This window comes from Polyodon spathula, chromosome 45, assembly GCF_017654505.1.
Source record: "Polyodon spathula isolate WHYD16114869_AA chromosome 45, ASM1765450v1, whole genome shotgun sequence".
NCBI lineage: Eukaryota > Metazoa > Chordata > Actinopteri > Acipenseriformes > Polyodontidae > Polyodon > Polyodon spathula.
Genome location: NC_054578.1, coordinates 2,979,909 through 2,992,623, shown reverse-complemented (window position 1 = coordinate 2,992,623; position 12,715 = coordinate 2,979,909). Strand labels below are relative to the sequence as shown.

General features: G+C 37.4%; 1 protein-coding gene across 1 annotated transcript in view; it reads left to right on the top strand.

Annotated features, from left to right (window-relative positions):
- The first annotated feature begins 8,063 nt into the window (after positions 1 to 8,063).
- The window catches only part of LOC121306030 (myosin heavy chain, fast skeletal muscle-like), a 30,794-nt gene continuing 26,142 nt past the window's right edge, over positions 8,064 to 12,715 (top strand). The window contains exons 1-9 of the mRNA XM_041237753.1: positions 8,064 to 8,113; positions 10,661 to 10,876; positions 11,260 to 11,403; positions 11,495 to 11,651; positions 11,929 to 11,956; positions 12,043 to 12,154; positions 12,237 to 12,329; positions 12,438 to 12,501; positions 12,591 to 12,689. Coding sequence (XP_041093687.1) covers positions 10,673 to 10,876; positions 11,260 to 11,403; positions 11,495 to 11,651; positions 11,929 to 11,956; positions 12,043 to 12,154; positions 12,237 to 12,329; positions 12,438 to 12,501; positions 12,591 to 12,689 — 901 coding nt within the window. The 5' untranslated portion in view covers positions 8,064 to 8,113; positions 10,661 to 10,672. The remainder of the gene's footprint in view (positions 8,114 to 10,660; positions 10,877 to 11,259; positions 11,404 to 11,494; positions 11,652 to 11,928; positions 11,957 to 12,042; positions 12,155 to 12,236; positions 12,330 to 12,437; positions 12,502 to 12,590; positions 12,690 to 12,715) is intronic.

Below are 12,715 nucleotides of genomic sequence, written 5' to 3'. Positions count from 1 at the left end.
ACTTAGGGTTAACTTAACATTAATAAACTGCTGTCACACTAAATTAACACAGCACCCCCACACACGTTACAAAATGCAGCAGCAATATACAAGACGTGCACATTAATTAACAGAATAGTGAAGCAACTCACAAGAACCGGAAACACCTTGTGTCTGATTACATTTTTTTTCAAGAAATTTTAACAATTTACAACTTTGTGAAGCAAGAAAAACAGTGGCATATTTTGCTGTTTGTTTAGATGTCATTTTGTAGCGATGAGGTGAGGTTGTGGAAATCAGAGTACAAAATAATTCCATGATAGGATAGCGGTTCTGTTGAATAAACCAATCAGCGTCCCTCAAGCCCCCCCCCCCCCCCCCAAGACCCTTTTTAAAACAAAACAGTACTGTATCCATTTTGAGCGAATCGTTTTCCATGCCAAGAAGATATTAAGTGAAGTTACTGTTCCTTTAGCCAGAACATTTACAATGGGACAAATCTGTTACACCACAAGGGTGCTCCTTTAGGCAAAGTGTTCTCTTAGGTGGTGTTCCTATACGGGAAGACTACTGTAGTAGCAAAATGAGTATTAAAGTTGGAGCCAAGTTTGCCCCAGATGTGTTTTGTTTAACTTTTTTTACTTCATAATGCTTTACTTGAAAATGCAGCACATTATGGTGTCCATCAGCAAGGACACCCTCTATTTAAATATGACTCCTCCAAGCAGCATGCAATCAAATGGAATTACATGTTTAAAGATTAAGGTTCTTGTTTCACAGCCCAGACACAATCTGGCCTGGGTAGTTTGGCTTAAGAACAACAATCTTAACAGAGATGCATTCTGCTTGCAGCAGAGATTCCACAGTGACCCACATGCAAACCAGGCTGGCAGCCTCTGTTACTGTGGAGTGCATGTACAAATCAACACTATAAATACAAACACATACATAGCAGAATGTATAATTAATCAAGGCTGCGCGGTTTGCAGGATGTCAGTCAGGGGAGCTCAAGGGGTTCTGAGGGCATCACCTGGTAAAGGCATGGCCTGTACAGGTGGGACGAGCTGCATCTGAACAGGACAGGATCCAGTGCACTGGGGGAGACAGTTAACTGAGAGATCAGGCAGAGTTTAACTAGCGAATTGGGGGGCGGGGAGGATGGAGCCAGGGGGAGCTACACTACAAACTACACAGCAAACAACAAAGTGCAACCAAATTGTTGCCAACGTTCACAAATTGAAATGCCTATACTTAAATGCAAGAAGCCTTAGTCTAGAATTAGAAGCCTTAGTCAATGTGGATAGCTGTGATGATATAGGGATAACAGAATCCTGGTTAACTCCAAACGATGAAGACGAGTTTAACATGGAAGGATACAGGTTAGTTATGAAAGATAGACATGATAAGGGGGGGGTCACAATATACATTAAAAACGACTTAGAATGGGAAATACTGATCAGAAATGGTAACAATGAATCAATATGGATTACATTAAAATAAATTAAACATAAAGGTTTAATAGTGAGAGTCTGTTATAGCCCCCAAGTTCTGATGAATCTCTAAAGAAAAACGAATATGCAGGCATCAAAAAAATAAGTAAGGGACCACATGACCTCAGACATGGGAATGATAGAGTTGGTGTAAGATTGTTTCTTATCACAAATGTGAATGCCCTGACTAGCCACAGCATATGTCTAGACTTGGTATTAACAAACAATGAAGCAAGGATACACAACCTACAGGTAATAGAACCACTAAGAATACGTGTCCATAATATGAGAAAGTTTGTGGCAAATAAAGCAAGGGCAGTACATAAAGTAAAGACAATGGCATACAATTCCAGAAGAGCAGATTACTAAGGAATGCCAGAGGAGCTCCTAAACATATATTGGGATAGACAACAGCCTCACAAACAGACTACAGAGACTACAGTGTAGAGACCTTAAAAAGCAGAGTAGGAGAGCAGAAAGGGAACTAGAGAGACAAGTAGTGGCAGACAGTAAACTTAATCCAAAAGGGTTTTCTTCAAGACTTCAAGAAACTAGAGAACAGATTTTAAAACCAATATGTTACATATTCAATAAATCTATAAATAAAGGAGCCATCCCACTGGACTGGAAAATTGGCAATGTTGTTCCTATTTTTAACAAGGGAGATACATTTGACCCTGGGAACTACAGTCCTGTAAGTTTAACATCAGCATGGCTTTAGGAAGGGTAGATCTTATTTAATTTATTAGATTTGTTTCAGGAGGGGACTACCAGTATGGACCAGAATAATCAACAAACTATACAGATTCACAGACAACGCAAAACTGGGAGGGGTAGCCAACTTTAATAATACAATGAGATTTAGATAAAAAGTTTGGGCTGACACATGGCAGATGAAATTTAATGTGAAAAAGTGCACATTAGAGGCAAGCACAGAACGAATAGTAATAGAGGAGGCTATGTGTGAAAAAGGCCCGGGGATTGTAGTGGATGAATCTCTTAAGCCAACTAGACAGAGAAGCGAAAGCAAAAAAGGAAAAGAGAATGTCAGGTTATATAGCCAAGACCGTTTAATTCAAATCAAGAGAAGTTTTATTAAAATTATACAATGCACTATACGACCACTCCTAGAATACTGTGTCCAATTTTGATCCCCATATCATAAGAAATACATTGAGGCATTGAAGAGAGTAAAGAGAAGAGCAACATGATTAATTCCAGGATTGACAGGCATGTCACATGAAGATAGACTGAAAGCGCTGAATCTGTACAGCCTAGAAAGGAGGAGAGCCAGAGGCAACTTAATAATGCATATAAAATCAAGGGGTTTAATAGAGTAACTGCTGAGAATTTTTCACAGGTCACAAGGACCACAGGTGGAAGTGGAAAGAATTTTTAGAACAGGAGACCCCGTTCTAAAAATAAACAAAATACATTTATGGCAGGGCTCTGCCCTGCCTCCTTTTCATGTGCAGGGCTTCTCGCCCTGTCACAAAGACCTTTAGCTAGCCTGCAGGAAGGACGATCCCTTTAGCCATGGATTCCCAGACGTTTAATTTCCCCTATTAACTAAATGTTTTTTTTTTTGTTTTTCCTCCTGTTTACGGACCACTCTTGCATTAAACAAGTGAGCACAGGTGGGCTGAATGGCCTTTTCCCATTGTAGAATTTCTTATGTGATGTGCAGGGGGAGTCATACCGTCAGGGGAGCACAGCTGTCCCTGAGTGTCGTCTGGTAAAGACAGGGCCTCATGGTGTGCAGGGTGTCATACAGTCAGAGGATCACTGAGGTCCCCAAGGGTCTCCCCTGGTAAAAGGTGCAGGGTGCATTACTCAGTCATCCCAGGGCTGGTCTTTGTCCTCCAGAGGCTGGTAGCTCACCGACATCTGCTCTCAAGCTGCTGGGTGTAAAAGTGGAAAGTGGCTTGGTTATAAGATCAGAGGGACACAGTTTTACAGTATTTATCAGTTCTCCTGAGCTGTTTGGGGAATTTCTGCCCTAAGGGAACGTAACTGGACAAATATAAATTGTGGTGCAACTATTTTTTTCTTGATTGCACAAAGGTAACTCATTTTTAACATGTTGGTTGTTGTGGCAGGGCAGAAGCCTGTGTACATGTACAATGTGTTTTGTTGCATTTTTAGTAAACTTGTATTATTTTGAGTAATTGATTGAATACATGATTATCACTCAATTTCCAGCTACGTGGTGTAAAAGGATGACACATCCTTTGTTGTTGGAGGGAGGGTTAGGAGACAAGCTGACAGTAGCAGGTGGTGCATAAATTGGTGTATTTTTGATTAAACGTTTTATTTAGCTTTAATAAAAGTGCGCTTCAGCATTTAAACCACATATCTCTGAGTCTCCCTCCTTCCGGGAACCAGCCTTTCAACCTTGTGAGATGTTTGTGGTGGATCCTAACAACGTGGAGACAGCACAAATGAGACACAAAACAAAATGAAAACCAGGTTTGGGTTTGTCTGTAATTGTAGTGGAATTGTCTATCCCACAAACTGTAAGGATTCAACATAAGACAAGTCTTGTACAGGTGCACTTTATAGACTGACAAGAACTGAATTTATGAAGCCTAGAACAAAGAAGAATTATGGTGGACGTGATTGAAGTGTTTAGAATCTAAAAGTAGCTGATAAAGTTAATCCTAACCAATACTTTAACATAACACAATCGTGAGGGTCTGGAACCAACTCCCCAGTAATGTTGTTGAAGCCGACACCCTGGGATCCTTCAAGAAGCTGCTTGATGAGATTCTGGGATCAATAAGCTACTAACAACCAAATGAGTAAGATGGGCCGAATGGCCTCCTCTCGTTTGTAAAGGGTTTCATGTTGTCCGTTATGCTAATTCTATTTTTACTGATGTAATTGATCTAATGTGGTGACTTTGATAGTAGTTGGCTCATGCAGCAATATATAGAACAGCATATGGAATAATAACTCTACTGGAACTGTTTCAAAAAAATATTGGGTTATCATCTTTAGCCAAATGCTGGAGACGTATGGTTATTAATACCTTTAGTGATTTAATGGAACAAATTGTCTTGACCTTATAGAGCAGCCAGTTTTGCTGAGCTGGTAAAATGTTCTTTATAAAAGTAGAACTGGTGAGCCTTCACCATCTCTGATAGGCTTGTCAAGCAGTGGTAAGTTGCTTTCGGCTTATCTGTCAGTATTATATTGAAGTTATTCTATGTTGATGTGATTTTTAGAAGAAAGTTAGAAGGTATATATATATATATATATATATATATATATATATATATATATATATATATATATATATAATATTATATATATATATATATATATATATTTACGTATATAAAACATTTTAGTCAGTCTGTAAATTTCTAAGTACAAATTTAATGTGATCATCTTTAGTTCAAAAGTAAAACTTAAAAAAACTTGGAAGTTAATTTTGACGGTGCGGTCATTTTGAGCGTTTTTGGAATTTCAATTTAAACTGCGGTGTGTGTGTGTTTAAGATATGGAGCTGTGCTTTCCTGACTTTTCCTAAATGATATGTACTAATTACCCTGACAAAGAAAGAATCGCGTAGCTGCAAAAATTAGGGAGATAAAGTACTGTCATACATATTCTGACCAGGAGCTGTCAAATTGACCGATTCATATAAAACATAATATAACAATTAAATGTTGAGGTATTACTTCTATTTATCAGTCGGGACTTGCCACCATGTGTTGAAGTTTGATTATCTCAGTCTGCATTCCTCAAGTGAGCGGTCTTTTGACATTTCTATGGTTTCAATGAGCCTTCTGACAGCACATCAATCAGCCTTGACAGCTCACGGAGCCCCGGCTGTCTGTTGATTTTATCAGTCTGCATTCCTCAAGTGCTTTGGAAGATGCATGACAGCAAAGCAGTGTTGGAATCACTGCAAAGTTTACCAAACAGCGATTCTGATGCAGCAGAGACGGACAATGACGGGTCTGGCTCTGAAGCAGACTGGGTTTGCGAAGATGAATCTTCTAGCAGCTGTGACAGTGAGGAGGATGCCAGCAAAGTGCCAAGACCGAGTGCATGAAGAGGGCGTAGGAGATCCTGTGGGAGAAGAAGCAATCCTGTGGCAGCTCTTACAAAGATGCCAGCCACTTCACCTGCATCAGTCCCTGCACCCTTCACCTGAGGCAGCCGCTTCTCCTTCTCTAGCACCACCTGGCACTCAAGAGACTGTAATGATGGCACTGTTTGGAACACTAAATCCTGGTGTTGAAGCTGCAGGTAGAAGGGGTGAACATAATATTTTGAGGGAAGTTCCAGGGCATATGCAAAACGCAACACTGATGAGTGTGCATTGAGTACTTTTCGCCTATTGATTGACATGCATACGCTTCACCAGATAAAATGCTGCACTGAACAGAAGCCCACCGACAACTGCAAGATGATCCCTGGTCAATGCCCTTGGAGGAGTTAGAAGCTTTCGTTCTAGTGCTAGGAAGCTGAATGTGTACATGCTTTTATACGACACACCGATTACGCATTGTATTTCTTATCTAAAAAGTAAATCAAAACATGTGCTTGAAATGTATACAAGTTTTTACAGTGCAGTGTTTTTTTATGATTTTTCCCAAGTTATTTCTGTAATATTAGAAAGTGCACTGTAAACGATGAAATAGTGCTTGTATAAGATATATTTACAGAACATGATGCTATTAGTGATAGCATGCAAAGGGTAGACACTGTTTAGCTTATAACAATATGTCTAAACTAAATACTAAATAAAAAATACCTATTTTCTTTAGAAACAAATGTTATGGTATAAAGAGCAAACTTTTTTTGTGGTTGACCAAAGTCACAAATAATCAAATAAGCAATGACATTTAGTAATTTACGGATTAAATATATTGCCTACTTATAAAAAAATAATCTTTAAAAAATTCTGGTTTTGAAATTGGTCTATAGGAGTATTAATTTGCTTTAAGAAGCAATACTACATCATAATACAGTTGCGTTAAATATATAGGAAAAATGTTAATATTCAGGAATAATTATCTGTCATAAAAAACATAGATTAAATAAAAATGAATACATATCAAATAATGAACGCATTTCTAACAACATATAACTTTATTCAACAAGCTGTGTGTATATATATATATATATATAAAAAGAATGCAATAATTTTGCAGAGCGTTTTATTCATAGCCAGACTTTGTTTCAGCCAGACTTGTCCTTATTTAATTGACCTTTTAGGAGATGTCTTGTTAAAACTTAAGTCCTGCAGTGGAATGGATTTGAAGTGGCAAGATTACAACTGATATAAATAACAACACAGACATATACAATTCATAATCAGTATATTTATAGCACAAACTATATTTTATAAAAGCAACTCGTTACCCAAAATAAGTTGTTTAAACTCTGTTCGTAGCACACAGGATATGTTTTATTAGAAATATATTTTAAAGTGCAGATCACACATATGTAAAATTACAACAGATTTATTTATGTATTTATTTGTTTTTATATAGCGCTTTTATCAAAGTGCTTTGCAACGCATTCAGCACATAAATCCCACTATGTTACATCACTGTGTCATTAGCCCTATAGGTACCAGATTTGCAGATTGAAAAACTGGGAATTTCCTTTGTTGAATTCACTGCTGCATTTTCTAAACAGGTGAAAGCACCCAAAAGTATGATAGGCAATATTATTTTTCATGGTGCATACACAGAAGTAGGCCTATTTCATTACATGTCAATAACTGTACCTTTAAGTGTATAGACATCATAGTCTTAAGAGATCGTCTGTAGTATAGACTTGAATAGTTTTTTCCTGTTCAAACTACACAGTTATAATTGTTAAGTTAATCTCTGTTCTAGGATAAAAAGTATTCTTATATAAGTAGGCTTTGTTAGACATTTATTTCTGTGCTCTGTATCTGTAATTAGCTTTGTTAAACCATCTCCATTTCTTAATTACACTGTGGATATCTAACAATGATAAAACAGGCTTACAGTCTGACAGGTAATGAAATACTTTTGTTTATGTACAATGACAATTAATATTACAGTATCATGAATTCATATGCTTTCACTTGTGTTTTGCTGCTACTAGGTTATTTTTCTGACCTTGGTGTGTGAGTTTACCCTGTCTATGGGATTAAGACTAATAACCCAAGCATGGTGGCTTCATGGTTTGAATGCCGATGCATTATAGACCCCTCATTGGTTTAGGTTTTTAAATCTCGAGCAAAGGACAGAAATGTATTTTTTTGCATGATATTTTCAAAATGGCAATATTTACAGGGAAATCAAATAAAAACCGTCAGTGTATTATGATTATTGTTTATGTTTACCACAGTATTCATACTTAAATGTAGAGCGAGTGTGCGTCACTGATTAGTATGCAATTAGATGACCAGTTGAAAACTTCAAAGTTCATGAGCAGCACAGCAGAACTCTCCAGAGGAGCAGAACTCTCAGCCCCCTGGTTTGCTCACTCTACTTATAGCTGCACTAAAGAGCAGAGCTGGGGATGAAATCGTACAGCATTTATGCAAGATTAAAAACACAGCAGGGAGAATAAGTTGTTTTTCTCTCTTTTGTTTTGCAGTGCTGTGGACTATTATAATCACCATTTCCCTGCACTTGTTGTCAAGGAAGGTAAGGAATATTTATAGGGGGTTCATTTTGTATTTGACGAGAGGAATTGATGCACTCAATTAAAGTGGTTGTCGTGGCAGGGAACCCACCTTAACTGTTTAGTTCAAATAACGGAAACATCAAGCATATTTTAGGCACTTACAATACCAGATCAAATCAGCAGTCGAATTGCTAGTATCTAATTTGTCAATCAATAAAAAATATGTCTAATGATCGACAAGGAAGGGGTTTATATCTTACCTCAGTCCATGAGGTCCCTGCTGTAAGTCCAGAGTTTGCCTCCTCTTACCCAGCCTCCATCTGCTTTTTGGCTTTGTTTAATGAAGCCAGCTGATTCCAGTCATTAAAATATACTAATTACTGTTTAAAAATCACAGTAGTCATTTTTCAGGTGTGGTAAAAATTCATTAATTTAATGAGACAAATAAAATACTAACAAAAACAACAATAGCACAGGAAAAGAACCCCACTAACAATGTCACCCCTGACACCCTCCCCCACAATTTTAGTTATATTTGTAGGGCAAAAAAAAAAACAATACAAGTTTGACATCTTGAAATGACATACCTTCAGAGCTTCCACACACAGGGGCTGGGCTAATCACATAGCTATGCTACTACAACTGTTGTCAAGGAAGCATGGCATCATGTGACAGGAAGTTATGGGTGGTATCTCAACTTACCCCGTATCTCAACTAGCCTCGGTCTCCCCTATTTGTTTTTTTTACATTACCAATTCAAAGTAAATCAGATATGTGGTTAAATCTAAGAACAAATTGAATTCATGAACTCTAATCAAAAAGCCAGGTACTGTCGACAATAATCAGGTACTAAAGACTGTATTGAATAGGCTATAGTGCTGTGTAATCAGACAAAAGACAACCACTGAAACATCGATGCTATTACTGTATGTATTTGATTTCAAACAACAAAGAAAGCTAAATAAATGGAGTCAAACAACTAATAACAATAATGTTTAACTTTTGGCCGTCACCATAGCTTCCTTACTAAGCCCCAGCCGCTACAAGACTGAGCACAAAGGCTAGTTGCTGCATCATATATCCGCCTGGATAACTGAAACCAAATCAACACTAGTACTGCCAAGCGGGTCACTTTGACCCATACTTTTTTAAACTGCTTCATTATGAAAATGAAAGATATACTATCGGCTACAACAGAAAAGTTTTATTCATGAACATCATATCTAACATTTGCATCACAGAAAATCTGTATTTAAATAAAAAATTAAACATAAAAGGCTTTATTTATAAAATGACTGCATATAGAGCATGACTACAAACAGTGAACAAATATAATAAAATACACATTCAAAAGAAATGGGTGTGTACATAGACCCGTGTACAGGTGTAAAAGGGTATATGTACACACAAAACTATAAAACCGAAGTCATTGTTTCTAATACTACATAAAAATAAAATATAACACTACTTCCGGTATGAGGGCTGCATTGTACTCTATGGAGGAGCGTACGCGTCTGCCAGCTGACTGTGCCTGCATCCAGGAGCTGTGTTGTAAACACAGACGCAGTTCCATTGAACACTACTGTGTAAACACATGTAAACTAGTACATACAAACCTGTAACACTGAAACTTTTTCTAAAAGTAATTAAAAAAGAAATATATAAAATACATTTCACATTAGGCACATATATTGTCATCCTACCTGTCATTTCAGTTTGCTGTGTGCATCTCAATGCAGCTTGCCATATTCCAATGAAAATGACTACTTTCAAGATTAAATATTTCCTTCTGATATATTCCCAGTTGCATTTGTGGAACAAAAGGAAGGATTGCTGTCTCCCAGGTACATTGAAAAATAAGCAGCTAGGCTTTCACTGAGTTGACATCTTGACAAATCCACAATCCATAGCAATCTCTGTCTCGTAGTCAGTCTACAAACAAAGGCTTGAAATGAAAAAGCACATGTGCTAGGAGGAGGAGGCGTGTCTTGTTTGCTGCATTTACAAAAATAATAGAATATCTTACGTTATAGTAAAAAAAAGACAAGTAATGTAATGCATGGGTCACATTGACTCGCGTGGCGGTTCTAGGTAGAAATGTTTATAACTTTATAATTTTTGCAATTCTGGATATTTAATTCATGCATTTAGGAAAAGTCAAAAACAGACATACACATATGATTTACAACTGAAGAATAATTAACATTTTAAATGCAAAATGGGTCACAATGACCCGCATGGCAGTTCTAGTGTTAAACAATTCATTGATTGATTGGCCTACCAATCTCCTTAGGGCCAGAAACAAATATACATGCATTGATATTTGTTTGCCTCATTCCTGCTAAACTATAATTAAATAAAACAACAATGTGACAGGGGACACCTCACCCCACCACAGCCAGGAATAGGACAAGCAACCCGTTTGAAGTGTCTCCACCATGGCACACACATTCAGACTCCAACCCATGAAGAGACGCTGAGATCAAGCAGAGAGCACCAAATGCATCAGCCAGGACTATTAAAACCTGGAGTGGAGCATCAGCTGTCTTCATTGTGTATTCCCACAGTAAACCGTCATCATGAGTACGGACGCAGAGATGGAGATATATGGGGCGGCGGCCATCTACCTCCGGAAACCCGAGAAGGAAAGAATTGAGGCTCAAAGCAAACCCTTTGATGCAAAAACTGCGTGCTACGTAGCAGAACCTAAAGAGCTCTACGTAAAAGGTGTTCTCCAGAGTAAAGAAGGTGGCAAAGCCACGGTGAAAACTCTGGATGGACAAGTAAGTCACATTTCTGTTACTACTAAAGGATAACCTGTATTAATTGGGTAATTTCCTTATGCTAGAGAAATGTTCCAATTACCTGGATAACCTTATCTTTTGATGTCCATGCAGTTTTTGATGTGCCTACTTTGTTTTTTATTAACTAGTTTTCTAACATTAACATTTTGTTTAAAAACCACCATGTAAATTGCATATTAGTGAGACTATAGCCCAATATACTCAGTAGCAGTGACTATAATCCCTTGCTATGAAACACATTTAAATGGTTAAACATTGTAAGAACCACCTTTTCGCCTGCACTTTCCTTCCTTATAGACAGGTTCCCCAGTTACACATCAAGTTTCTCCGATTTTTTAAGTTTGTCCTTTTTTGTTTTTCAGACCATCACTGTTAAGGAGGACCAGGTCTTCCCTATGAACCCTCCCAAGTATGATAAAATTGAGGACATGGCCATGATGACCCACCTCAGTGAACCAACTGTGCTGTATAACCTCAAAGAGCGTTATGCCGCATGGATGATCTACGTAAGAGAGTTCAAACTAAATAAATAAATACAATCAAAAGACTATTTTCTTATGAATGAACTGTATTTAATATTCCATTGTACAATTTCAGACTTACTCTGGGCTGTTTTGCGCTACTGTGAATCCATACAAGTGGCTTCCAGTGTATGACCAGTCCGTAGTTAATGCATACAGAGGCAAGAAGCGTATGGAGGCTCCACCACACATCTTCTCTGTCTCTGACAATGCCTATCAGTTCATGCTTACTGGTAAGTATTTCAAAAACAAGCATAGTTTTGTCTAAGATAAATACATGCAGTTATTTCCATCTGTTTCTATACCTATGCCTTTGTTGAGGTAATGGATCTTGTATATCCTAAACGGAATGATTTATGAAGAGCATTGTTTTTGTAAATGACAATTTCATGACAGAAGAAAGAAAAACATTGACCCCACATTTGACTTGTTACACATTATTATCAAGTAAACTAGATACTAACTTAGAAACAATCTTTAATCAAATTCTTAAAATAATTACCTTTACAGATCGTGAAAACCAGTCAGTCCTGATCACGTAAGTATATGCTATAATTAGAAACTTTATTAAAAAATAAAACTCTCCAGAAATATAATCTTAACATGTTTTTCTCTTGCATTCAGTGGAGAATCTGGTGCAGGAAAGACTGTGAACACCAAACGTGTCATCCAGTACTTTGCGACAATCGCAGTGTCTGGTGACAAGAAGAAAGAGGCGACTCCTGGAAAAATCCAGGTTGGAAACTATTGTCAAATAGTACAGAACATTCAACTGGCTCCAGTTCCATTAACTAACTCTAGGACTGTGTCTTATATAGGGAACCCTGGAGGATCAGATCATTTCAGCTAACCCTCTGCTGGAGGCTTTTGGTAACGCCAAAACTGTGAGAAATGACAATTCGTCTCGCTTTGTAAGTGAAAACGCTTTTGTTTCCATTATATTACCCCATGTTTGGACTTTATAAAACCATTAACAGTGTATTAGCATATTTATGTGATTTCATTTTATTTTAATTAAGGGAAAATTTATCAGAATCCACTTCGGAACGACAGGAAAACTGGCTTCTGCCGATATTGAGACATGTAAATTAATTTTTTCTACTGCAGTATTTCACATCTTTGTCTTGTTTATAGACATTTAAAATTCTGACTGTAATACTTATTCATCACAGACTTACTGGAAAAATCCAGAGTAACATTTCAGTTGAAAGAAGAAAGGAGCTACCATATCTTCTATCAGATCATGACCAACCACAAACCAGAACTTATTGGTAGGTGAAACTAAATAATTTTGCTA